The sequence below is a fragment of the Vidua macroura genome, chromosome 1 (genome assembly GCF_024509145.1).
Source record: "Vidua macroura isolate BioBank_ID:100142 chromosome 1, ASM2450914v1, whole genome shotgun sequence".
NCBI lineage: Eukaryota > Metazoa > Chordata > Aves > Passeriformes > Viduidae > Vidua > Vidua macroura.
The window spans coordinates 108,645,889-108,673,451 of NC_071571.1; the positions used below are offsets into that span (position 1 = coordinate 108,645,889).

At 40.6% G+C, this 27,563-nt stretch overlaps 1 protein-coding gene across 1 annotated transcript in view; it reads left to right on the forward strand.

Annotated features, from left to right (window-relative positions):
* The window catches only part of TAF4B (TATA-box binding protein associated factor 4b), a 72,550-nt gene that overhangs the window by 13,040 nt on the left and 31,947 nt on the right, over positions 1–27,563 (forward strand). Inside the window, exons 2-10 of the mRNA XM_053997010.1 lie at positions 2,562–2,710; positions 3,452–3,559; positions 7,648–7,815; positions 7,921–8,043; positions 10,120–10,209; positions 13,352–13,930; positions 19,038–19,173; positions 19,778–19,883; positions 24,917–25,086. Of these exons, the coding sequence (XP_053852985.1) occupies positions 2,562–2,710; positions 3,452–3,559; positions 7,648–7,815; positions 7,921–8,043; positions 10,120–10,209; positions 13,352–13,930; positions 19,038–19,173; positions 19,778–19,883; positions 24,917–25,086 (1,629 nt within the window). The remainder of the gene's footprint in view (positions 1–2,561; positions 2,711–3,451; positions 3,560–7,647; positions 7,816–7,920; positions 8,044–10,119; positions 10,210–13,351; positions 13,931–19,037; positions 19,174–19,777; positions 19,884–24,916; positions 25,087–27,563) is intronic.

Genomic DNA, 27,563 nt, shown 5'->3' on the forward strand with positions numbered 1-27,563 from the left:
AGTAACAGGCATTATCATAGTTGAATGTTCAAATCAAGGCTATGGCCACTGGAGTGGCCTTAGGTAACTTCGTCTGTGGATGCTCTCACCAAGTTATTTTAATTCAGTATAGATGTCCTTGTGTTGCCTAGGGGGAAAGTTGCTTCACGTTTTGGGTTACATCCTTTTTGGGATCATTGCTATCCTGCTCAAATGTAAAGGGGCTACTTGTTTACCTTTTCTTTTTGGCGATATTAATGAATTTACATATGAACTGTATTGTATTTGCATAAACTTTCTAGATTGCTCTTGAGGTAATTTCCTGTCAAGCAAGTAGATTGTGCTGGAAACTCACTCCATTCAGAAGACTGGAGGATGGGATACTTTTTCAGCAGGGTCTCCATCTCTGGTGAATGCCAGCTGAAAATGCAGAACAGTAGTGCAAAAGCAGTCCCAGCCCTGTAATCAAGTTGACTGGTATCAATGTGGTTTCTCAAATGCAGAAGTAGAAAATGCACTTCTGATAATTTAACTTAACAGACAAATGTAATGAGTAGTGACAAAATATCCAAGTACATGAAAACTAGCTCTTAATGCAGTCCAAACCTCTAAAGGAATGAAATCATAAGTTTATATGTGGCTTCTCAAAGTAGTAGAGCTGGAAGTGATGTTTTAAACCAGGCTTATAAGAGAAAAGCCTAAAATCTCCAGTAGCAACACTTCTGCCATTCTGAATGTAGACCTAGAGCACAGAGAAATGCTATTGCTAGCAAAATGTGGTCAGCTTTCTCTCTTTCAGTGAAATCTGCATAAGCATGTGGTCTGAGCAAGGGAAACAATGCCCTTTTTATGGCTGATGATAAATTGTTTGCCATGAATCACTGTCTAAATAGATGGCGTGAAAAGAAAATGAGAAATCTAATATGTTTTCTATAATTCCGGTTATTCATTGATTAAATTAAATGATCCATCTGTACCTAAATATAATTATAGTCAAGTCATCAGTGGAGGAGGAGAAAGCTGAGTTGTCAGATGGAGTTAGCAGTGTTTTTCTGTATATGCAACTAGCCTTGTGCATCTGCCCCATGTAGTAAAAGCTGCTTGAGAAAGGAGGGGATCATGTAGATGCTGCTCTTGCAGTTCTCAGCTTGTGTCTACTATGTAAATGGCAATATGTTGATGTTACAGAATTTTATACCAGGTTTTGTGTCGTCTTGCAATACCCTCTTATGCTTTTAGATGTGGAGGATGAAAGCTGTTTCTAAGCATGTGGTTATAGCTTGACTGTTTTTAAAAAAAAAAAACCCAAAACATACTCAACAAAACCCAACTCGTGGAGCTTGTGGCTTTTTCTGTTGTATGCATTTAAACTCAGATGGAAGCAGTGTTTTAGACTGTATTGTATGGTCGTATTTTGACAGCTTTCAGAGTAACCAAGTAGTAAAAAGACTTTTACTGCAGTCTTGTTTTACACTAGGAAAGATCGTAAGTGTGCATAGGAGATCTGGGTTTCAGATATTGGATAACTTGCAAGAAAGTTTAATGCAGTCCTCCAGAAACACTGAGGAAGTCTTAATTACGTATCTGGATTCCCCTGTACCTCCTCCTTCCTTTTATTTGAAAGGTCGGTGTTAAGTGAGGGTGTTTGAGGATGGTGTTTTCAGTGGTGGACTTTGCAGCAGCTGCTCTTGGAGGCAAAGGAGGTGAGACACCACAAAGGTAGGGTCATCTGTAGCTCCCTTGAAGGATCTGATGTGGTACAGACCAAGTATCCAGCTGGCATTTTGTATTTATGATTGAGTCCTCTGAATTGTTCAGTGATGAGCCCTTTAGGGGAAGAGGAAGGAGGCTTTAGTAGCTGAATGGTCTTTTTTTTTTTTCCCTTTCTTTTTTGTTTTTAATTCTTTCCCATTGGAATCTCCCTATTTGGCTTCAAACTTCTTCAATAAAATCCTGGGTTTTAATGCTTTTTGGACTCTTGACAGAGGGACAGTTTCAAATACCTCAGTGACCTTGATTTTCATGGGAGACCACTGCCCTCTTGATTGGGGGGGATGGTTTTGATACAGGTAGGTGAGCTGATACTAATCAGGCTTCAGTTCCCACTGCAGTTTTCTCTAAGCTGTGTTTTCACCTCTAAGTATGTGCCTAAATGTTCAGAAACTGAAGAGGCAGCCAAGTGTGGTAGTGGTAATGAATTTTGCAGGTTGAAGAACTGCTTAAAATTAGTGCTAAAGTAATCCCAGAGTGTGTGTATATTTTGTGTGTCTGTCTTTTTAATGTTCAAAATATCTTTTTGACTCAAATGGTGAGCTGCTTTGCAATTTGCATCTTGTATGCACGCTGTGTTTCAACATGGCCAGTGGTTAAGTTTTTCTCTGGAATTTAGGAATTCTTTTCTGTCATGTGATGCATAGTAAAGCTGATGTGCACTTAATTCTTACATTTCTTGGCAGCTGTTCCTTGGAGTAATAAAGTAAATATTACATTATCAGTGCGGTCTAGTTATTTCTTCCACAGAAATATAGAAAAGCCATAATACAACTTAATTTCACAGCCTGAATGTGGGTTTTTTTCAACAGGAACTGTTCTTATCAGAAGCAGTAATGGCCACCTAATGCTGGTGTCTCAACAGTCCATAGCACGACCACAGAACCAGACACAAAACAGCATCAATGTGAGACCATCTGTGCCAACAAGCACACCTGCAGTCAGAATACGTGCTGTGCAGGTAACTGCTCTCTTAGCTTCAGTTTGACATAGCTGTATGTTATGTAGTTACAACAGGGTTTGCAAATAGGTTGTGGGGGCTTAAATAAGGGTGTGAGCCCCTTCTGAATGGGGTGATGGTGTTTGGTTTTGCACCAATAAACATCACTGTGTGCTTTGCTTTCTAGCTTGGGAAAAAACTTGTGAGCTGTTACATATGGTAAAGGTCAAATTAGTGAACTCCTCTCTGATAATGATGATGATGTAAACCATTTTAAGAAAAAATGCCAGCCAAAATTGCCTTAATGGTTACTGCTAGTATCTAAAACCTTGTGATCCTCTGTTGGGATATTTCTCTGAAGCTGAGTAAAGCTGAGGACCGTTCCCATGTCCCTAGGATGTTCCTCCTTCCCTGAGCTCTTCTGGCTTCTTGCTTCCACCTCTTGTAGTGTGGTCAGCGCTCAAGCGTAAGGAGCTACATAAAAGCAGCAATTTATGTATTTCTTTAACCATTTTATTCTGATTATGCATTATCTCTAAATGTCTCTGGATCAGTTACTGAATATTAAACTGGTAGACAAAGAACTTTGTTGAGCAGTGTTTAAACTATATGGACTGTGTGAATGACACTTGTGTTGTTACTGTAAGAGAATGTGTCTCAGTTTGTATCTGAACCCAGCTTCAATGTCTGTTTTGTCACTGACTTGTCTGACATCTGTTCTCTGCCCATGTGTAATTATTTTTTATTTTTATTTTTTCAAAGAATTCTGGCACACAGTTAGTAAAGAAAATAGCAGCTGCTCCTGTGAAAACGTTATCTCAAACAACAAATGCTGTGGTTTCTACTGTTCAGACACCTGCTGTAATACAGGTACTTTGCAAGCTTTATAGTATGGTGGAATAAGTGACAGAAAGAAATAGAGAAAATATGGATGCATTCTTGTTATTTCTAACTGTAATCTGGTTTTCAGTAAGCTTAGTAACCTTTGTCCTCATAAAAAATTACTTCCCAAATCTGTTTTTTTAAATGCATTATTTAATTAGGCTTCTGTCAGCATGTGTCAGATAATCTTATCTCACTACAGTAGAAAGCACATGAACAATGAATAAAAGAAATAGTTCAGAGAGCCATTTCTGGTGCTTTTGTATGCTGTGACAGAGCTCCTTCAATCTCTTGCTAAATCTTCTCTGGGAGATGTGCTCCTGTTGGGGTTCCCCGATTCCTTAGTGGGGAAAAAGGTATACTTGAGATGATGTTGAGGGGAAAGTGAGCTGTCTGCACCAATCAAGCTGTTCTTTATGTGTATGATGTTTTTTCCCCTTATTACAAACTGAAGGAAGGTCGTAGCTGAAGACCTGTTCTCTAATTGAGTGTGGCAGATGGATTCCACAGGTACAACTGTAAATAGGCAGTGGTTGAAAATGCCTCATTATTTTTAGGTTGTATTTTTGTCTTATTTCCTAGGCCTTATTTTGCTTTTTCTAGAGAAAAATGTTGTAGCACTCTTCTGAAGAGGCTTTTATCAGCGGCAGAGTATGAGATTTTTCCTACGTATGGTTCGTCCTCTGTTCCTGGGGACCAGACTTCTGGATAAGCATGTGGAATGAAAAGAAACCTACATTTTTCTGCAGATAGTATGTTCTGTTCTCATAATCTGGAGGAGAAATCATAAAGAAGTCTGGCTTGTACCTGTATTTTGTGACAAGACTTTGAAGAAGGCTGAGCTGTAGCAGTTGACGAAACAGTCAGTAAACGAGCAGGATCAGTCATTCAAAAAAACATGCTGGATGTATGTTCTTGAACCTGAGGATGTTTGAAGGATTGGGGGATCTGTGTACTGACCGTGGTAACAGTCTGACTAACAAGTTCATCCTTCTGCTGTTCTTCTGTATCAGCAACTGAACACTACTCACACTCTGTGCTCTTTTTTCACTTCCCTCTCACTACAGATGGATAATGTTGGGGCTAAAGTGGGAAACCCAGAGGCCTCTCTTAATACATTCTCTATTTTGCTCAGTATGGAAACAGTATATGCTTTGTGTCTGAATACAGTAATGGATATTCCTTACTTTTGCTTGGAATATTAGCTTGCAAACCCTGCATTTGTGATCTCTGCATAGAGGTCTTTAGGATATAAAAACAATAGTCATTTACTATACTACCCTCGCCCTGGGGAAAAGAGATGAAGGTCATCCATCATCTGATGGATAAAGTCACATACGTCCTCACACTCTCATGTGAGTAAACACTGAGGTTCATCCTGCTATTAACTTCTCTTTTTAAAACTTTTATCTGCCTTTGGCATGGTTTTTCTGTACTTTAATTCAGTTTTGATGTAGTCTGTTGAACTTGTGTTCTTCTGAGATACTTAAAGACATAGACTTGGAGTATTTTTTGTGGCTTCCTTGAAGCCCCTCTGTTCTACAGAGGATTGCAAAGTCTTCTGTACAAGCTCCTTGTACAATGAAGAGTAAATAGATGCAATGTGGGTACATCTTGCCATCATGTGGTCACGTTGCTCCTCATCCTGGGGTGGACAAGAGAAGAGTGCTGAAAAGGGAGTCAGTGCAAAAAGTTGATGGAACCATCTGGGGGAAGGATGGCAGAGCCCTTGAGTCTGATTTCCTTGGCAGCAATTCATTCATCAGTCTTAAAATAACTTCCTGATCTTAGCCTCAAAAAATTTTTGAGGTCACAGGAGAGGAGTGTTGGTGTGGAAGTATGATGTCACCACAGAAAGTGGTGGAGAGTGGAGAGGAAATAATCCTTGGCTTGGATGTGCATCTTCAATCTTGTGTGAAATACAACTTGGAGCACTCTCTGCAAAACTCCGTAGGTACTGACTGCAGGATTATTCTCCTCATCAGTGAAAATATATCCCTTTTCTGACTTCCTGAATGTTTAAGCTCTGAGGTTAGACAAAATTACCTGCACATTCTTATTTTTTACCTGTTTCCCAGATGGGGTAAGAAAGCTGCAAAGTGTCTAATTAGCATCATGCTGGGGCACTTTCATTTAGATGCAGAACACTTCTTCTTTTGAAATGACTTCAAAATATGCAGGATTAATGCCATTTTTTTGTGGTGACCGTTTCTCTGTTGCTCAAAGTGAGAATGAGAATTGTCAGTAGTGAAAAAGGTTGATGGCAGATGACAGAAATTAATTCCCATATATTAATTTTCCTGGGAAAAGGGTCCAACAGACTTACTATTGTTTCCTCCCTCAGCTGATAAAATGCTGTTCTAGTCTTGATGTGTAAGCATGCTGGAATTTGCAAGAGATCAGCTCCTGTTTTCGACTTTTAAAGGCCCAGGGCATTGCAACTTGGCAGATCTGTACTGTGTCCCCTTCCGTCTTCCTCCTGCCCATCTGTTTGTGGGATTCTTGTGCCCAGTTTGCCTCCCTGTGGTCTCAGAGCTGTTGAGCCTCATCCTTGGAAGAGGCAGTGGTGGTGGCAAAGATCCTGCAGAGAGCTATTAAAGTGTTACCAACAGTGGGAGCCTAAGCTAGAAAGCTTTCTGGTAGCTGCCTGCTGCTTTCATGTCAAGCTGGCAGCAGCTTAGGGAGGGGAGGGCACCCACCCAGAAAAAAAAATTTGTAAATATGTGACAAGAGTGTTAAGGTTTTGCTTTACCTTTAAATGTTTGTTCATTAATTTTCCCTATCCTGAAAGACTGCTATTCTAAATTATGTCTGTCCCACTTTTAATTAGTTTTTGTTTCATCCATGGTAGGGTAAGTTAGACTCCCATCTAACTCTCTTATGATTGATGCAATTAGCCAGTATTAGTTGTGCCTATTCGACTAAGCTGGGGTGCTTAAATGTGTTAAGAGTCAGTGAAAGCCATTACATTGTGCAGATCTGAGACTAGAAACAAAACCAGACTTTTCCTTCCTCTTCACAGGCTTGGAGGAGAGATGACACCCAACTTCAGGTTTCAAATGTTAACCTGGAGCTCTGCCTGTGGGTTCCCTCTGGCTTTTCAGTTTTTAAGTTGAATCAAAAGTAGTGGTTTTTTGCATGGGCAGATTATTTTATTTGTTTTGTATGCTGTTGTATCAAATGAACTGTATCGGTTTTTTGGGTATGGTTTGTTTGATTGTTCTCTTTAAAATCTGAAGTAGAAATACTTCAGTTTAGTGGGTATTAGATTTAGCCTAATTTGTGAAAAAGGGTGGTATTTTTTTCCTAAGCCTTAATTACTCTCCTGTTGCTGGAGCTTCTGAATCTGTTGGTAAATTATAATGAGCTTTCAAAAAGAGGTCTCAAAATAAGTGAATTTTGTGAGAATTTCTGTCAGGGCAGAGGAGAAGGACATCCAAATTGCTGCCCATGAGGAAAAGGCAGGAAGAACTTGTTCGGTCCATTTGCTGAGCTGGCTGCTTCTGCTGGCACTTGCATCCTTCCGAAGTGGACGTGATGTCTTTTGCCTGCTCTGTGTGTAATAGGAAAAGCAAGGGGTGTTGCCACTGGAAGAGGAGCTTCAGGGCAAGACTGGATGATAAATAATCACTTCTGGTTCTGCTTGTCTTCAGAATAGTATAATCTGGCTTAGCATTGTCCAAAATCCACTAGTCTTAGACTGTAGGAGCCTGGCAAAGTTAATATATTGGTTTCTTCAAGACAATTTTACCTTCCTCTCTTCCTTCAAAGTTGCCGGCAGTGCTTTGGTCTGGATGTGCCTCTGTAATTTCTTCCCCACACCTTTGACTTGTAAAATAGAATTATGGCTATGGCTGTCACTTACTGTATTAAATAGAGCCTCCCAAAGCAAATGAATCTAAACTCTAAAAGCAAGGAGAAGAATTGTTTCTTTGTGTTTCAAATAGCAGTGTGGAGGGAAGTTGCTACCTTATAAAGTAGCAGAATCCAGAGCAGTTGCTACCTTATATGCTAGCAGAATCCAGTATGTTTGTCACGTTGTTCCTTGGTTAAAAAGCGTTAATTTTTCTCTTCAGCCAGCAGCTGCAACAGCTAGTGTTACTACAGTTACTGCTGTAAAGCCTTTGAGTACTGGAACACCTGTAAAACTTCCAGTTACAGGACCACCTGCACAAGATATCTCCCAAAAGGCAGTCTCTGTGAAAGCAGAGGGCACAGCAGTAGCACAGACCAGCGCTTCTACAGTAAGGAAAAAAAAGTTTTTAATTAAAAATTAACATTCTGTATGTTCATCAGAGGTTGAAGAGACAGTGCAACATCTAACAGTCTTCTCTTTATTTCCACACTAGGAGATGCTAGAGAATGTGAAGAAATGCAAGAATTTTCTTGCTACGCTAGTAAAATTGGCGTCTAGTGGACCTCAAGCCCCTGAGATGGGGCAGAATGTGAAGAGTCTGGTGCAAAACCTACTGGTGAGACTTTCTTCAAAACAACGTCTGCATCGTTTGTCTATGGATTTTTGACATTTAATTTATCATAGTTTTGTTCCTGTTATTTTGTAGCTTTTTTTTTTTTTTAACAGCTCAAGAGTTGGATTTGTGTCTGAGTGCATCTGACCCTTGTTAAGTCTTACATTATGAATCTTACTTTAACTGAATTCCATGCTGTGTTATTTCCCCCCCTCACATTTCTGTTTCACGTTATGCACACAGGTATAGCAGGAGGGGCTGGTAGTGTTAACACAACTTCTGGGTATTTTTTTTTTTTTTTTTTTTATGTTAGTGTAGTTTTGAGTCCTCAGTAGCAAGGATCTGATGTGGAGGTTGCAGTGTAGTGCTAAGTCCATACTACTGCTTTACTCCAAGACAGAACTGAGCAGTGGAACAAGAATGACATTATCAATAGCTTAAAACAGTAGGATGGGGCAAACAATGTGGTGGCTGCCAACATCTCTCTCTTTGCAGGTGGCTTCCGTATGGTGCTTTGTGCTGTATCCCAGCACAGCTGGGTTTTCCTGGTAACGATTTCTCCTGCCACTTCTTGTCATGGCATTTGACCGCTGCTGCTGTGGTGTTGTTCCACCGTAGCAGAAGGCTGTGTGCTGGTGGAGGGGAGTGGCTTTGCTAGTGGTACCAAAGGGCTTTTCAGTCTAGGAAGGTGTGATGTAGACAGGTGTAATTTCAGAGAACAGATTGTTTGAAGAATGCAGCCTTGCAAAAATTTGATTCCTTAGCCTCTGTCCCTGCTGGACTACACACCTTCCTTCTGTGGGAAAAATAGAGTTGTTCTTTCTTGTGCTTACAGTACTTGTTTTTTGGTTTTTGGGGTTTTTTTAAGAGCACTTACTAAGAGTCGTTAATACGTTGTTAATTGCACACTTGTTTGCTTTTTGTAGTAATTTAAAAATCTGCTATTTGGTATGTGTACGATTTAAATGCATTTGTGTGTATGAGAGAAATTAGTAAATTGCAGCTGGGCAGCAAAATGATCCTTAAGGCAGTGTTTCATGAAGTGGGTGTCAAGCACCCTGTATGCACTGAGCCTTAGTGTGCCAAAACACTTGCATCTGTATCAGTGAAACCTCGGTGACCCATGTCTGCATCTCAGTGAGATCTAACAGGCAACAGATCAAGTGGCTAAATGGGAGAGCTGCTGGAAGCTCTGTCTGTAAATGCAGTCTTTAAAATCCCTGTTCTGGTTATGTAACAACTTGGAACAGTTGCTCCAGAGGTGAATATGGGTGAGAGGAGTAATTTCTCAGCAGAAATGGAGATTGGTGCTGCTCTTTGTGTGTCTATACCTTCTTGGGGGAGACAGTGTTCTTGATGACTCTGGGAGGGTGAGGAAGGGCAGCAGAGTCTGGGGCTTAGCCCTGTGCACAAGTGAGTGGTCTCAGAAGTTTACTGCTGCTTCCTAACCCTCCTGAGCCTTTGAGTCAGGTGTTTGTGTTGGGACAGGCTGGAAAGCATTAAGAAAGGAAACAGTACTCTGCAATTTAGAGGACTGTTACCTGGGGATATGCAGAAATGTTTTGATTGCTTTGGGAAAGACTGTGTTAAATGTTCTATTATGCTGTGTATGCAGTAGTCTGGAATTGTCTTACAAAAACTGCTAAGCTGTCATTAGTCTTAAATGTCTCTAAGTTTATTTTTATACAGTTAAACTACCTTTACTGAAAGAAGTACTAGTAGTTGATTTAAAATGCATCAGTAACGAGATACTCAAAAGGATCAGTGCTGCTTATAAACTTCTTTCTATCCCTTCACTTCAGTGACTGGGTGTGAACACCTATCCCTAAGTGTGTTAACTGTCTGTAGCTGAAGAAAGCATAAACAACTTGGGTAATACTATATGAACATTTCAACATTATTCTATCCTAACTCCCCTTTTTTTTTTTTTCTTTTTTAAATAAAGCAGGAAAAAAAGCATTTGAGTACTGAAATTGAACAATGCCATGATAAGTTTCCCTGACCTTTTGATACATCTTGGGGGAAAAAGTGTGGTGGATTCAGTTATAACTTCCTATTGTAATTATATTTTCCTCTTAGGAAGCAAAAATTGAACCAGAAGAATTTACAAGAAAGTTGTACATAGAGCTTAAGTCATCTCCACAACCATATTTAGTTCCTTTTCTCAAGGTAAGTGTCTGATTATGGATATGTAGTATTTAAAGAGGGAAGGGAGGAGGACCAGAAAAGAGAAGAGTTGGGGCATTCATATTTGGTCAGGTCAGTTGAAGAATGGTACTTAGGACACCTCTGTGACTGTTGTGCTTGGAAAGGCAATTCTTAAGGGGAAGGGGGTTTTTGAGGAGTAATTTATGCTGTGTTCCTAATGTTGTAGAGTAATTGCCCTCTAGGTGTTAGTGGAGACCAGTATGCTGGAAGCTGTGCATCTTATCTACAGTAGAGCAGCTGTGTTAAGATGACCTCCTACTTTCTCATCAAAATTGTAGCAATTCTAACTCAGAGGCTGACAACAATGGCAATGCACAAGCTTATGCCATGTTAAAGATCAAAGAATCTGAATAAAGCTATTCATCTTCTGCTGGTTTATGTTTAGCTGGAGGCTGAAAAAGTCTCTACCCCTTGCTCCAGAAAGGGTCTGACAAGATTACTGTAGCTTAGGAAAAGGATCCCAGGGACTCTACTTCTGTTCAAGCAAATAACCATATAAAGGAAAAAATGCTTCCTTGAGACTTCTAATCATATTATAGAATGGTATTAACAAAATAAAAATGAATTATACAGCAAGCATTAAATCTCAGTGAAAACATGGGAAACTACGTTAAATTTACTAAATTTCAATGTACACTATACACTTAGGTTTGTTAGATCTGTACATTCATTATAGGCATGATGGTGAATAAAGGAAGAATAGTTAAGTGGTAAAGCTGGGACAGAATTTTTCTGGAATTTTCCCTTTTCCTTGGTATTTGACAGGCCATATAACAATGCATGTGATAATGTTGAATTTGCTCTAGATGGCTGGTGTTAATCTGCTCAAATCTGGGATAAAAATCTTCCTTACAGTGGCAACTTCTAAATGCCTTGCTAGTAAGTTTGCCATGAGTCTGAAAGAGTGCAGTCATCTCTGCAGGACCTTAAGCTGAGATGGGAGATTCAGATTTGATATTAGAAAAAAAAAAATTCACTGTTAGGATGGTCAGGCATTGGAATGGGTTGCCCAGGGGGGTGGTGCAGTCACCATCCCTGCAGGTGTTTAATGGGATCTGGATCTGGTGCTGGGTGATGAGATTTAGTGGTTTAGGGGGTGCAGTGGTAGTGCTGGACTGATGGTTGGACTTGATGATCTTAAAGGTATAAGTCTCTTCCAACCTTGATGATTCTATGATACATAAAATTTTCCAATTGATCATTTATTACCTGTTTAATTTCCTGGAGGCTTCTTAAATGCCCATGCAAAAGCCAGAAAAATAAATAGCTCTGAGAATGGGCTTTCTGCATGCAGTGTGGCTCTGGCTGCAGAAGGACCAGGCTGTGAGTACAGGGTCAGTGTGACTGGCACTCATGAAAGTGCTCAGCTGTTATAAGAAGCCATCCAACAATGTGAAGAGCTGCTACACTTGATGCAGAGAACTCAAGGCAATTCTGCAGGGGTTAAGTTGTGTTCATCAGCGTGGGTCAGCCCCTGACCTGTTCCAGCAGAGCCCTTGTGTCTTTCTTCTGCAGCGCACTGCCAGGTACTGGCACCATCTAAGCTTCTTTGATTTGGGCAGTGTCCATACCACATAGTCCTTGGCATGGTGCTCTCTCCCTGTTGCGTGCTACATTAACAAAGATACACTGTGACTTCAAAAGTGTTGTTCAGACATGGTCAGAGTTAGCTGGCTTTGCAGTGTTGCCAATCCTTTAAAACATCTTGCACCCAGATTGCCTTTTCCTGAAACACTGGAAGGATGTGCAGTTGATACACACAATTAGGTTGATCTGTAACTGAGCAGCTGTGACAGGACTGAGTGCCAAATGGAGGATGACTTCAGGAGCACTTCTCGAAGGTGCTAAGAGGATCAGTGCTGGCCTTGTTTGTGGGGGAAATGTTTGCAGCTTGAGTCTGGAAAGAAATGTGATACGGCTTTTTGCCAATCCACTTTTAGCTAGTGAAGTGGAATTTTAGGGAGGTCTCTCTGGAGTCAGCTCTTATCTTTGAGCTGCAGGTTTTTGATGAAGTTGTGCATGTGTTTCGTTTTGTCTGTTCCAAGAGGTGGAAAAAGTACAGTGGCTTTGGCTGTGCAGCCTGCTTGATTTTTCAAGTCTGCTGGATGCTTTTGGTACATAAATTGCATCAGGAGCTAAGCAGCTTTTTAAAAGAAAAAGAAGTGAATATTAAAAAACAGATGGTCTGCAAAAGATGCGGCATAGAGACAAAATTATTACTTGATACACTGGCAGGTGAGACAGACACCTTTTGCACGAAGTCCAAAGTGGCAGCACTGTGTTAGGAGCTCTTAGAAACTTTAGCAACTGTTAAGAGAGGAGGAAAAAACATAAGGGTTTTCAAGAATATACAGCTAGCTGCAGAACTGATTTCCCCTGGTTCAGAGCCATAGCAGATTATAAACAGTGAAGGAGAAAAATCTGTAGAGAGTTTGAAGATTATTCTGTCCATTAACCTTCTCAAACACAGCTGTAGTAAAAATGAGATGTTGCCAGATTCCTTTACTTTTGTTCTCCTATTGCAGAGAAGTAGCTGGCTGAAGTTGTGTTGCTGCAGCTCTACAGACATTATTAAAGTGGTATCCCCCCCTAGTGTAGATACAGCTGTATTGGTATAAAAGTGTTCTTGTCTTCAGAGCTTGTTCCTGACTTTATTGGATAATTCGTAGCTTCCTGTCAGGCTCCGTGAAATAAACACAGCTGTTCCAATATAGCAGGGTTTTTTGGCAAAAAGAAATTCTTTGAGGTAATAAAGCAGTTAAAATAATCTTACTCTGAAACATAAATTCCAAATTGAAAAATCTAAACAGAAGAACAAAGTTATATGTGAGTTTCCTCATAGATGGGATTACTATGTGTAGTGTAGCTGTGGTGATGGTTGACCTTTGCTCAGCTGGTGTTGGTGTTTGTTGTCATCTTCACTGAACAGGATTTAAGGGTCATTGAATTAAGGGTGCCTGAAATTTTGCAAAACTTGCTTGCCATTTATTGTCTCATGAAAAATTTAATTGGAAAATGAGGAAGAGGATTCAGTTAAAAATGTATTATTATTGTGGAAAACTCTGCTGCTACTACATCCAGTGTTTTTTCATTTTTCTTTTAGAAAAGCATGCTTGCCCTACGGCAATTAATGCCTAATCCTCAGAGCTTTATCCAGCAGTGTATGGAGCAGCCAGCTCCAACTCAAGAAGTGGTTTCCACTTGTCCCTCTGCAGTACCAGCTCCTTCGACGGAAGCGGCAACTTTGACTGTAGCAACACCTGCTCTTCCAGCTGTAAAAGCTGTGTCTGCCTCTGCAGCGGTCACAGCCCCTCTAGTTATCACACCAGTCCTTGCCAGCACATCGGCAGCAGCTCCTCTGCAGGCCGCGAAGGCCATTCCTTCGCCTGCCGTGGGGCCAGCATCGCTCCGGCCCGCAGCTTCCGTCCTCACCACAGCCGTGCCGTCGTCCGGGCTGACCGCTGTGCAGCCTGGCAAGCCGGTCTTCACCCCTGCGGTGCCTGCACCCTCTCTGCAGTCTGCAAAGCCAGTGCTGGTCTCTGCAGCGGTGTCTTCAGCAGCAACCCCTCTCCAGCCTCTGAAACCAGTCATTGGAGCCCCAATTGGTATTAAGATCTCGCAGCCCAGCTCCATCGTGGCGCGCTCAGCGTGTGCTCAGCAGGTGGTTAAAGTGAAGCAGCTGGTAAGGTGGATTCTCTGCTTCTCTGTAATAACCTGCCTCCTTTACTTTGATTCTTGCCATTTAATAAAGAGGATACCAGTTTGGACCTCTGGTTCTTCTTTTGGTTTTATTTTTAATATATGAAGAGTCCATCAGTTATGTTTGTGATAGTTTAGAAATGCTGAGCTCTTGCTGGAAAGGTGAATCTAAAGCCAAGCTGTCAGCTTGATCTCTTGTAAGACATGTTGACCACCATTTCACCAGACTGAACATCTATCTTGAGACACGGATACAAGGTCTAGCCCCCACTAGGCCCACAGCCAGGCACCTGGAAGAAAAATTAGGAAATACAAGTGTCAGAAACAGAAAGTGCTGATGGGATACTTACATTAATTGCTCCTGGATGCCCTCTTAGGGCTGTGCCTCAGCTAGCCACCAGGGATGCCAGTCTCTCTCCCCTGGCAGTTCCTGCCCTGGGTACTTGGCAGGCACAGGTGGCTTGATATTGTTCAGTGATATGTTATCTGAAATGCATGAGCTACCTCAAGGAGCTTTTCTGAGCTGCGTTCTGACCTCCTCATTTACTAAGACGTGTTAATTATGAAGTTGTCCAAAAGTGAGTTTTTTCTATCAGGTCTCATTAGCTAACAAATTCCAGGAGGAATAACTATCTTATTAAAACAATACTCTCAAAAGCAATGTGTTAACGTTTTTTATTCTTGGCACAGGTTAACTTCTTGCTAATATTAATATTAAATACCTAGAAACTGTGGATCACAGGTATACCTGAAAGAGCAACTTTGTGAAATAAATTAGGTTTGGCTAATATTAGATGCTTAGGATACCAAGTAGCATGGTGTCCAGCTGGTCTACCTGTAAGTAATGCTTTTAAGTATTTTGAGACAATTTATCTCCCTTTGGCAGATGAAGAACTCGATCGTTGCAAAGGAATTCCTTGTAAAAATTATTTTTCCTTAAAAAGTGGGAAAATCTATTAGACTTCCTGTGAAACTAGATTTACTTTCCACAGGTATGGTAGGACATCTGCAGTGTGAGTTTTCTTTTTAGCTTGGATATTTTGTATACTTGATTTAACAGTGTTCAGACCCCTAAAATGTTTTGCCTTTTCAGTTCCCTTCCTTTCAAAGGGCATAAGGTAGATCTAATACAAGAATCTTGCATTCTAAATAAAGAGTTCATGCTATGGTTAGCATAAACTACCATAAGCATGAGCTTTTCACCTTTCCAGACTTGATTAAAAAGAACAAAACACTGGGATGGATCAGGAGACCTTTTTCTGAGTAGATTTGTTAAAAAACAAAACAAAACAAAACAAAACAAAACAAAACAAAAAAAAAAAAAAAAAAAACAAAAAAAAAACCAAAAAAAAAACAAAAAAAACCCCAAAATAACCCCAAAACTCCAAAGAGGAGTTATTAAACATATGCACTGACAATCTTGGCTAGTAGTAGCTAAAGTCAAATTGGAAAAGGAGTTGGTACTCATATTGTCTTCGAGGACTAAGTTTGAAATTCCAGCCAGAAGAAAAGGAGAATTTCTTAGGTAGTACAGGGGCAGGAGAGCAGTTTGTTGGCTATATAGCAAGTCTTGTAATCCAGGGGAAAGATTGACCATCTGTACAAATAGGCAAGGAAGCTTAGCTCCACACAGGGGAGTCAAAACACTTCTTGAATTTGATACTGGTGAACTCAAGAAATGGCTTCTGCCTCTACACTGCTGCACTGTGGCAGTCTGCTGCAATTGCTTTTCTTTGCTGTGCCTTACATATATTGAATTGCATACAAAACATGTTTTTTATCCTCATTTGGGTAGGTACAGTGATTAAAATACTTGCTCTTCTCAGATACAGTTGAAGGACTGAGTTGACTGCTTCACAGCTTAGCCATATCAGGAGTTTGGTGTTTGTTCAGACAACTTCCTAGCATGAAGGGCAAGTTAGGAGAAGTGGCTGTATCTCCTACGGCTTCCCTGGTGCCTTTTCTTGAAAGGGCAGAGGGTCTATTTTCTCCCATAAGAAAACAAATCTGGACCTGCCCTCCCTAAACAGAAGGGTCCTACTGCCAGCTGAAAAAGGAAGCACACTGCCAGCTGTGCAAATCTGTTCATACAATACTGCCAGCAATTTTTTCCCTTTTCAGCCCACAGGGATGCCCGATGCCATACACTCCCTCTGCATGCCCCTTTCTAATTTTGGCTTCTTGTGCTTTAGATAATTTGAACTCTCACATGCCAGCTCCATTATAATGTTGGTGGTGCTCAAGAATGCAGCACTGCTGTATTTTACTATCAAATTTGTGTCTGCAGTGATGCAACAAAAAACTTTTCATTTCTGTAGCATTATTACCAAAACTCTGTGTGGACACTGCAGGACCTGTTCTTCAAGGGTGCTCTTGGGATTGATTGCACTTCTGTGCTGTGAGAGTTGCACATTTTGAAGGATTTTCTTCTGTGACTTTCTTAACACCACCTCATTTAAGAGTGTTGGCTTACAAAGATGTTTCATCTTGGAAATAAAAGTTTATCTTGCTCTAGTATTGCTTTGTCTTCTGTTAAAGCACCATAAATGAAAATTTACATTACCAGATGCTGGCATCCATTGGTGAGAAAGCTGCTGTGAGATTACAGTTACATTCAGGCATAACCAGCTAGGGGTTTATGGTGTAGTCCCCACAGTTACCAGTGAGACACACTGCCTGGAGATTATTAATGACTGAACCAAGGAGTGAAGTGTTTATGCTGTTGCAACTGCTTGTTCTTAGTGAGTTGTTAGTGTCATGTCCCCTTGGAGCTGAGCTTTCATGAACAATCTTCTCCATTTTTTTTTTTTTGTCCTGGTTATTGCTCTTGCATTCAATTAGTGAGGCTTCCTTCATGAAGCAATCCTGCTTGTGTGTGATGATACCTCAACATCCCTCTGCTGATCTCCAGACTTTATGAATGTAAAATAGGTTCAGTGAGGCTAATCAAAGTCTCTTTCAGGCAGCTGTCTCTTCATTGTCAGCTGAATGTTGTGTTGCATTTCTTTTAACTTAAGAACATCAATAATTTTATTCTGATGTCTGTGTCAGCCTGCTGAACAGCACACAAAGGAGCAGTCCCCTTTCTTTTATTATTTCCTGCTGCTAACCTGAATAAAGGATATTCTCACAAATATTACCGATGTTGATAATGCTTTGTTCTGGCATTGTATCCTTGTTGAAATTTCCAGTATTGTTGTTCTCTCCCATTGCAACTCTCAAGGACTTTCAGCTTTTGTTAGTCTAGAGCTAGAATGGCAAACAGAAAAGGAGCTCGACTGCCAGCACATCCTCTCTGTTTCTTGGCAATGTCACCTCCTTGGTTACTTGACTTAAATTCCAGTCTCCACTTACACCATTGTTGTGACATTGCTATCTCTGTTCTTTTGTCTGCTGTACCTCAGTCTGGAATGCTTATGTTTCCTCCTGTGCTGTTCCAGTGTTTTGCATGCTGAAGATGAAGCATCATTCTTCCTGGTGGTAAGGAGGATCTCTAGGTTTGTGTTAGTGCTAGTGGAGCCTGTGAGTAGTGTGTCCAAGCTGGTTGGCTCCTCATTAGTTACCTGAACTCACAAAAGACACTGCTCAGGTTATTCACAACTTGCTGTTCTGGAAACCAGTCCTTTGTGAGAGATCAAACTGAGCTTTGGGATAAACACTTAGAAGTAAATGTTAGCATCTGTTCTGTCCATGAGAAAGTGCTGCATCTGTGAGCCTCATCTCTGTCCACAGTCTGTCCCTGTATTCCTGTAGTTCTTTACTCCTCTAGATCTTAATGTTAACTGTCTGTCAGGTTTTCAGATATCACTTCCAGATCAGTTATTCTATTACTGCTGCTACACCAAGCCTTAGTGCTACCAGTACAGAGATGGTTGAGAGGGTATCTTGACTCTTTGATAACAAACTATCTTTTTGTGAATGTGTGATGCTTATGTTGATGATATTTATTAATAGTGGAGAAGTGACAGGAGAGAGCCTAATTTCTCAAGTATTGTAAATGTCAATTCTTTAATTACACTTGTGCAAGCACCCTCTAGACTTTCTGAAGTAAGAATGAAAGATGTAGAGGAGAAAAATGGCTTCTTGACCCTGACATTTTCTTTGTTGATTTTCTGCTGCTAAAAAAAATAGGATTCAATCTGAAGATGTTGATCTTATGCTTTGGTGAAGTAACATCTTTCTACTGTCTGTAATCAAGAACTTTTTAAAAGATGTATCAAAGCTGAAGCCCACATTCTGGTAGCTAGGAGGCTTAGAAGTGAGATTTTTAGGGATGCTGCAATTTTATTACTTTCTTGCATTTTAATAGCTGCCCCTGAAAAGGAAGGATTAGTATTTATGGGCTGTGCCAGTAGGTCTGTGTTGTGATGACATCCTACTGTCTGGTTTTGTTTCTTTGAAGAGCCTCTTTAAACAAAACTATGAACTGCCTTCCTTTTTACCCTTCAGCTGTGTACTGATGTCTTTGTGTAGAAGCTCTACTTGCTATAGGTGTTGCTATTTAGTACTTCTTGTTCCTGGCAACTGTTTAGTGTGTTTTAACTTAACACTTTGAAACTCAGCACCTCAATTTACAATTGAGGTTGCAATTCCAAAAGCACGTCAGTAATTTTATAGCATGTACTCTTTAATTCTTAGCAGGTACAGTATTTTGTGCAAGACTTCAGTTATTTTGGTGTTCTCCCTTTTTGACTAGGTGTTTGTGATACCTACCCTTTTGAAGTTACTGGCAGACTCACTCTTTAATAGTTAGCCTGCTGAGCAAGACCTACACAGAGGAAAGCCTCTCAGTGTAATGGCTTGTGTGATAATTAGTGGAACTTGTCAAATAGAGTCATCAGTAGAGAATGGGGTGAAGTGTCTGTTAGAGCTCACTGAATGAGCTTAAAGCTCACTACCACTTGGTAAGATTTCTTGACGTGAAGTTTAAAAAAAAAAGGTCTTTTCTGAGCATGCTGTTTGCTTTAAACTGAAAACTAGACAAGTATACCTGCCCAGTGGCACTTCTGGCTAAATGGAAACATTCATACTGTTTACTTCTCTGTATTTTTAGCTCTTCTCACTGTTGATATTGGATATTCCACTTCCAGGTACTCCAGCAACCATCGGGAACCATTGTCAAGCAAGTATCCACGCTCCCACAGCCCTCGGTGCTCACCCTACAGACACCTGCTGACAAGAAGGTGCCACTGAATACACTTGTTCAAACCAACCAGTTTCCTGCAGGTAAAGTGCAGGAACCTCTTTCATGGAGAAAGGGGAAGACTGCTGAGGTGTAGAAGTGTGTGCAGGTTGTTGGTAGATTGTAGGAATGCAAGAGGGTGGCTGTCTGTTGGGAGCAGCCAGCTCTGTGCATTAAGTTGAACATCTTTACTGTCTGGAGCTCTGATGAGAAAATCAATGTCACATCTACATCTGGCACTTGTTAAGAGCACATCAGTCAAATATTTGTACTTGTTAAAATACAATAACTGAGCTCCTTGCAGTGAACTTCCTCTAAGCTGATGATTTTGAGAGTTGTTTCATGAGGCCTTGCTTTTTCCTTCAACAGGTTCAGGTTGATGCACATTAAGAGTTTGTCTCAGCCAGTCCGTTTTCATGGAAACATTTCCCTGGTCAGCACAGAAGAGAGGGTGTTTGCTGAGAGTGTGGGAGGCTTTGGGCCATACAGAACTTGTAGAATGTAAGATTCTAGAGTGTTTGGTTTTCAGATGGACCCAGTTAGTTGTTACTGAGTCTGCAGTAACCTTACTTAGAATAATGAACTAAGTAAACAGTTGTCTTAGCATTTTGCTTTCTACTATAGCATGTTTTCTGTGTTTTGTTTTAGGTTCTATTCTGAAGCAAATTACCTTGCCAAGAAATAAAATATTGTCACTTCAAGCATCTCCTGTTCAGAAAGTGAAAATTAAAGAGAATGGAGCAACATCCTTCAGGTAAAAATGAACAATATCAGAAGTTAGGTATAGAAAGGAACAAACGGAAGAAACAAGTGTAGAGGTGGGAGTGGAGCCCAAATATTGGCAACTTTCTTCAGAAGCTTTTTTCCTGACACGTGTTTTTTGTGTCACAATACTCAGAGGCAATGGGTAACCTTAAAACTTCTATGCAGATGTTAATTATTCTTAGTGTAAGAAAACTGTCCTGGTGGGGTTGCATTTTGTGTCAGGTTGTCACTAACATGTTTTCCATCCTGTGAATACAATTATTAATCTAGTTATCTTGTAGTAAAGTTTCTCAACAGGAGTAAAGCAGATAGAATCTCTGTTTTTTGCATATAGTCTGATAGCACTGAACTGTTACTTGGACTGGCTTGTAACCTGTCTAAAGCTCTGTGCTGCATTTCAGAATCTTTTATTAGCTCCTTGTTTCTGTCTGTATGGGTGGAAGTCTTTGACTACATCTTCAATCATGATTTCTAACATATTCTCTAGGTCTGTAGATTGCAAGAGTGCTTAAACCTTTTAGTTCTGTCAACTGATTAACTTTTCAAAAGCAGAAATTATTTTTGCAGCTATGAAGTTTGATGTTGGAACAGAGGTACAGGCTGCCATCAGCATTATTAGTCTTACCACTTCGGGGCAAGTTTGACATTTCTCTTCCAAGGAAAAAAAGCAGACATGATGACACCTCTATCTTGTTGACCAGTTGACTTATTAACTCTTGAAAGCTGCAGCTTTGAATGCACTGGTGCAGACAGAAAGCTGCAGCTTTTTACAGTAACATACAGTATACAGTGAACACTTAAAAACAGTGGTTGCCAGCAGCTGAAATGAAAAGCTCATATTAAAGCAATAGCTCTGTTCATCTGTCTCAAGGTCTTATGAAGTATACTTTAGAAAGTAATGTGGGATGTAATTTTGGGTAGTGATGTTTAAAAAAAAAACCCTTCATAAATATAATAATAAAAAAAAAGCAACAATAAACAAACTCATATCCAAAAAAGAAAAAAAACCCCATTTTTTCTGTAGTTTTCCAAATGGAATATATTAGCTGTCTTACATGACAAATTGGAATTCTTGGAAGTCATTCCCTGAATTGTTAGATTCATAGTGTAGAAAAAAACTGCTTTTACAAAGTGTTTCAGTAGAGATGTTTTTTGTTCCTTTTGAATTGTGATCTTCAAAGTAGCATATCAATGAGCATATCCATATCCAAAGTAGCAAGTCCATGAGAATTTAGGTAGGAAACCTCTAACTCACCCTAAATTTTCTTTGTAGTCTCTTGTCTCTGAAGAATTTGTCTTTGGATACACCCTTGGTGTTTTCTCTATTCACTGCTATAATCAAACTTTCTTACCTGTGATCAATCAACTGCTGATCATGTGTGAGGCAGAGAGAGGCACCATAGCCTGTTTCCAGGTTTTGTGATGAAATTGGTTACAAGCACAGAGTGTGCCTTGTAATTGATGTGATTATACATGTGGCTCTAACGAGAGTGCTCTTACTGTGCACTCTCCTTGCAGTGTGTCATCCAGCCTGACTCCCTCTGCCATTGTGTGACTAGGCTAGCTTAGGATTTGAGGACATTCTACTCACTAAGCTGTACTTAATTAGCTGTAATTTGACTTTGTCTACTCTTTAACACGCTGGTTTAGGTTGCCCAAGATAAGCAGTAGAAAGAGTGGTGATTTCTTGTCCGCCCAAGCAAACAAACAGGAAAAAAACCAACAAAACACAAAGCATTCCAACCTTCTAGATGTTGTTTCAGCTAAGCATGGACATTGCACCATGGCATGTCAAGAAATAGTCTGTTTTTAAAAAATCGAGATTTTTGTAAACTGATCTACACATTTCTGTAAAGTATATGCTAGAGCACTCTGGAAAAAAATAAATTGCATATTTAATCTTCAAATATTCATCTTGAATTTATTCTCTTTAATAGAGTTGTTCTCCAAAGCACATGCTACTTTCTGGTTTGGCTGGAATTGCTCTGGCCTGGGTAGTTGTCAGGGAAGGTGCACAGAGGTTTGGGTTCAGTGTGTCTTTCTAGTTTTCCCTTTGACTCTTGGATAAAATGGAGTAAAGATAAGGGGATTCAGGAGACTCGTGCGGTCGCCAGACACCAGAGGGTGCCACAGACTCACTTTTCAGGCAGCAGGCAAATTCACAGATGTGAGGTGTGTCTGTATTGCTTGGGCTTCTTTTGCAGTGAATATCCTGTAGAAATGTCGAACCTGACTTTGTGCGGTGTATCGCTCAGAACTCCTGAGTTCTGCTTTCTGCCTTGTCCTAGTAAGCTTAAATCACTGGAGGCTTATAACAGCTGGGTGAGTTTTTCCTGTTCATTTCTGAGTGTGACATGATCAAATATAAAGAGCATTAAAGGAAGTGGTGCAGAAAAGGGGCTTTATGGAGGGATTGCTGAAAGTGAAAGCAAGTCAATATCCATAGAAACACCTTCGTGTACACACTAATATTTTAAATTTATCACCTTAGTAGAATGATTTCTACAGCTTACTCAAAGTACAGGATACCTTACTTTAAATGACTGAAGTTTGTTTGAACAAAGAAAGAAGAATAGTAAAAAGTATGAACTTACCATAGCTTCTGAAACTTTTATTAATCTTTAGTGAGCGCTTTTCTAAGGAATATAGTGGTAATTTCTTTGGGTTAAGTGAAATAAGTGCAACAGGGTTTTCATATATTTCATCAAAGCTTGACTTAATGCAAACTTACGTCTCACAGTGAAAAAGTTAGAATTGGTACTGAAGAACAATACAGGTAGAGATGTCTGCTTGCATATAAACTCTTGTATGCTTGTATGCAGTAGAGAGACTGTGTGCATGGAAATAATCAAGAAAATAGTAACCTGGTAAAGGCAGGTTATAAAGAAATGAAACTTCTCTATGTAGAAAAATGGATAGAAGCTTATCTGTTCTTTGAGTGTTTTCAGTATGTGGCCAGATTAAAAGCAAAAAATTATTTCCTGAAACTGCATGCTATACAGTTGTACTTGGGATGCAAGCATCCTCCCTGGGATTCCATAAACAGTTCCACTGGAGTAATGTCAGGTTCCAGCACCGATAGCTTGTGATGTGTGTTCCTGGTGCTGGTTGTGCTGATTTTGTCAGCAGATCTGTGGCAGTTGCTGTGCTTCAGTGGGATTCTTGTCTCTGCCATCAGCAAAGACTTCTCTGTAGTGGTCACTAAGAAGAGGGAACTGGAATGTACTTGTGAAGATCAGTTAGCACTCAATTATCATCCCATGAAGATTCATTGACATGCTTGTTGAAAGTTCAGAGTCTCTGTTAGGCTGATAGAGCCTGAGTATACACTTGAAGCTGCTCAGCTGCTGGTTGAGAAGGGGTAGGAGGAGGGAAGCTGTTCTGGCACTGTTGGCTTCAGCTTTAAATTGTAGCTGTGGACATCTAACTGTTCTGACAGTCCTGGGATTTAATGCTTTTCTTAGCATGATGGATTTGGGGCACAAGCCTGGTTGGGAAGCTATTGTGTCTAGTTAGACCTAAAGAGCTGGAGCTGTTTTGAGAATCTGTTGAGTCTCCTTTTCCCTGAACACACACACATAGGAGCTGCTAGCAATGAGGGCACATGAATGGAAGGAGGGGTAGAAGAAGGCTGGACTCACGGCTGAACTCCTTTTCTGGCCGGGTCTCTCACTGGAAGTTTGCAAAAGAATTGTGCCATAAAAGTATACTGAAACCCAAAGAAGAAAATGTATCTATAGTTTTAAGAAAAATATCCTAACATTTTCTTGTGTCTTTTGAGTATTGCTTAACCTCAGCCCCAAATCATGTTCTAATAACTTTAGCTTCTGCCTCCAGTCAGTCAAAGGATAGCCTCCAAGAAATATAATTTCATCTTAGAACGACAAATTTCTGGCTAACCCCTTGTTCAAGAGTTATTGAGGCCACACAGTGTTCTCTGAAGGTGAACTTTATCAAACCTTGGTAGAGAATAGTTTTCAAGAGGGGGCTTGTTTTCTGTGCTTTCCAAATAAAAAGACGTTCAGATTGAGTGATTTTACTTATCTGTCCTAATACTATGGATGTCTGTTTTGGATTGGTCCTAAATCCCTGAAAGCCACCATTAGGGCCTTTGTCACATTGTGAAGTAAAAATGCTTTCTCTTGGTGGTCTGAACTCATTTCATAAAAGCTTGAATTGTTTCACTGTCAAAGTAGTGCAAAGAGTTTTTCTATGTAAGATTCATTCAGTATTTTAACTTAAATGATTTCTAAAACAAAAAGATTAGGCTGAAGCACACTGGCTACTATAGCTAGTCTGGGTGATGTTCACCGTAATTGAGTTTTTATTTTGAACATGTAGTCCAAAGCTGCTACATGAGAATCCAGCTAATGGTGTTACCAGCTAGAGCTCTGGCATGGTGCTTCAGAAGCTGTGGCATCTTCCCTGCTATATACACAAGTATGGTAGGACTGATTCAAAGTACAAGGTCTGGATTTGTTTTAGTAAATAATCAAGGAGTGTTTGTATCCTGTGTTTTAAGGATATAACTCGCTATAGAAAACTGATGATCATGTCTGTGCTAATAAGCCTGTGTTTTAAGCCTCAGTTTGCATGATAGACATCTTGGTTAGAAAATGGGTTGTTTATAGTCCAGTAAGTCAACCTTCAACTTCATTCCACACTTGGTTCTACCTGGTGAATTAGTTTTTGAACAAATTTCAGGCTGCAAGAGTGGTGGTGCAGGGTTAGGGGTTGTGGGAACTTTTAATCTAGGTTTAACTCAGTCCTAGGTTTCCAAGCTGGCTCAAAATTTCAGTTTCATATAAAGGATTTGCATGTCTAGCAACTGAGGCATTAGCCAAATTAATGTTTCAGAGGCACCTTGCAGAAGTGTGAGAGCTTTTAGGAGCTCCCTGTCCACACCCACACTGAACATCTGTTGTATACAGGATATGTTAATGTAGCTGCTTGTTGATAGTTGAGACTTTTTCTGTGTGTCTATTCTGAACAAAGCATAAATGTTGGTCTCCTCTTTTGTAGAGATGAAGATGACCTAAATGATGTGACTTCTATGGCTGGGGTTAATCTCAGCGAGGAGAATGCCTTCATTTTGGCAACAAACTCTGAGCTCATTGGCACAGTGATTCACTCTTGCGCAGATGAACCATTTCTGTCTTTGGAAGCTCTTCAGAGTAAGATCTTGAACATAGGTGAGAACAAAGCACACATAGCAGACATGTATGGATGTAGTGTTTCCTTGCCTCTTTCATCAGCCAGCCTCCAGTCTTTGAAGAAGGACTTGGAAGTGTTATGATCTACCATCTCAGTTCATCTCATGGGTTTCTACCAAACAATACGGAGTTTTCACTTCCCCTTCTAGGAAGCAGCTGTCATTTAAGGTTTTCTTTACATGGAAATTGTATGAAGCACAACCAGAAAAAAGAAATTGATGCCACTTTAACATGTGAGACGTGAGCAACTTTCTTACTCTTAAACCTAATGCAACACTTAACAACCATAAAGGTGCTAGTGTCAAAACACTTAAATGTGCTTTTCTGTCTCAGCAGCTTCTAACTTGGTGCATTACACTGACTTCCCTAACAGTTTTTGCATTCCTGAGCCTGTTCAGGAATATGTACTCTATGGACTAAGATTAGGAAGAAGTTTCAAACTTCAGATACACACAGAGCAGAGCTTTGTTTATGACTCCCTCCATGGAAAAAAGACATGTTGAAGCAGTTTGTATGTATAATGAATAATACTGTGGAATGTACATTGAATGCCTGTGTTACAGGAAGTTTCTAGTGTAGATATAATTTCAGCTGTTACCTTTTGAGCAAAAATAATAAGTGTTGCTTAGCAATGTTGTATTATGTCAGAGCAAGGAGCACGCAGTTGTGTAGCAGCACGCTGGCTGGTCCCACTGCTGTCGACCCCAAACTCGATGCATGTTGCTCCTTGCTCATGCCCTCTGCTTGGTACTTGCTGTACTGGAGCACCGAGTTTTGCACCTGAGCATCCAGGAAAGCCTGAATGTGCAGTCACAATTCTGTCACAGTGGCTTAACCACATGTTCACAAAGTCTTTCTGTTTCTACACACAACTGGTTCTTAGTCCAGAGTGAGCAGCTAGCCTGTGACAAGCTCATAACCTGCAAGTGCTACCTGTGACCTTGGTGCTCCTGCCTCGGTCAGCCAGATGTGTCATCTCGAGCTGTATGGGGCATAGCAAATGCTGTGTTACTAGTGGCAAAGGGAAAATGCACATCAGACCTGGTGCCTAGAAGATGTTCTCAAAGTTCAGTAGAAGATTAATCAGTCATTCGTGGGAAGTGGGTATAAGGAAAAATAAAGAGCTCTGCAAAAACAGAGAGAGTATTTCTAGAATAATTTGCTGGTTGTGGGTGTAAAGACAAAGTATTGAAAGATGGAAAATCCTGAAGCCTGGCTGTTTCATAGCTAGATGGTAGTTACTCCAAATTAATAATAGTAATAATAATAATAGCAATGCCAGTAATTAATGTCATAAATGATAAGTGCTTGTTTGCGAGGAAAGGAATGCTGCCAGAGAGAAGAGCAATTCAGAAAGTTAACATGTCTGCTTTTGAACTGAGCCATCTTTGGATTAAGAAATCTGCGTGTGCGTGTGTGTAGGGAGGTCTTGAGGTTTGGGGGGATTTTATTTTGTCTTTAAGTTGGTGTTTCAGTAATCTGATGGTCTAGTGAGAAGCTGCAGAAGTATTGAAAGGTACTTGAGCTAAATGAGCTTTGCAGTCAGTTAAGTTACAGGCCAGTGCTTACTGATCAAACAGGGTTGATCAGGGTTGATTGCATCTGGGACAACATTCTAGGTTCTCCTTGCCTTGTGAGATTGTCATTCATTTTCAGTTATAGTAGTGAAAGCAAATGAAATAGGTGATTAGTTTTTTTACAGTGCGCTGTTTATCCATTCTTAACACTTCACTTGGCAGTAAATACTGAAATGGGTTTTGAAGGCGTGCTGTATATTGCATCATAAAGTATTACAGCTGCCGTAAATGCAGCATAGGGCAAGGAAAAGTGCTTCTGACAGGTACAACGTATGAGGCATGTGGAACTGCTGCCTGCCGTGCCTACCAGGGAAAAGCCGCTGCCGCCCAGGTGTCTCGATGGAGCCGTGCAGAGTGATGGATGGTGTCAGCCGCGGGAAGGCTCCTCCGTCGGCAGCCTGCAGCCGCGGGAAGGTCGCAGAGGTGACGCCCAGCTCTGGGTGCAGGGCCAGCACAGCCTTGCCTGGAGCTGTCGCCAGCCTCGGTCGCAGCTGCTGAGGCGCGGCGATTCGGCGGCAGCCCGAGAGGAAAGGTTGAAGGTGACGGCAGGATGACCCCGGCTGGACGGGAATCCGCGCTGTCCGAGCGGCTGCTGTGGCTCGGTTGGGTCTGTCTGCCCCGTATCGGTCGGTCAAGGCAGTTTGGAGGGTCTCGTGTGCCTGGAGTGCGCTGCAAAACCATTGCTGCTCGTCAAATAAATGTCATGAGTTGTTAACAAGCACGGTGTCAAGCAGGGCAAAATGTAATTCTGTATTTTTTTAATTACTGGAATTAACAGAATATGGCACTAATTTCTACAGCTACCGCTTCTCCCCCTCCCTGAACATGAAGCTTGATTTGTGTTCTTATTAACTTTGTCCTATAAATGACCTTGCAAGG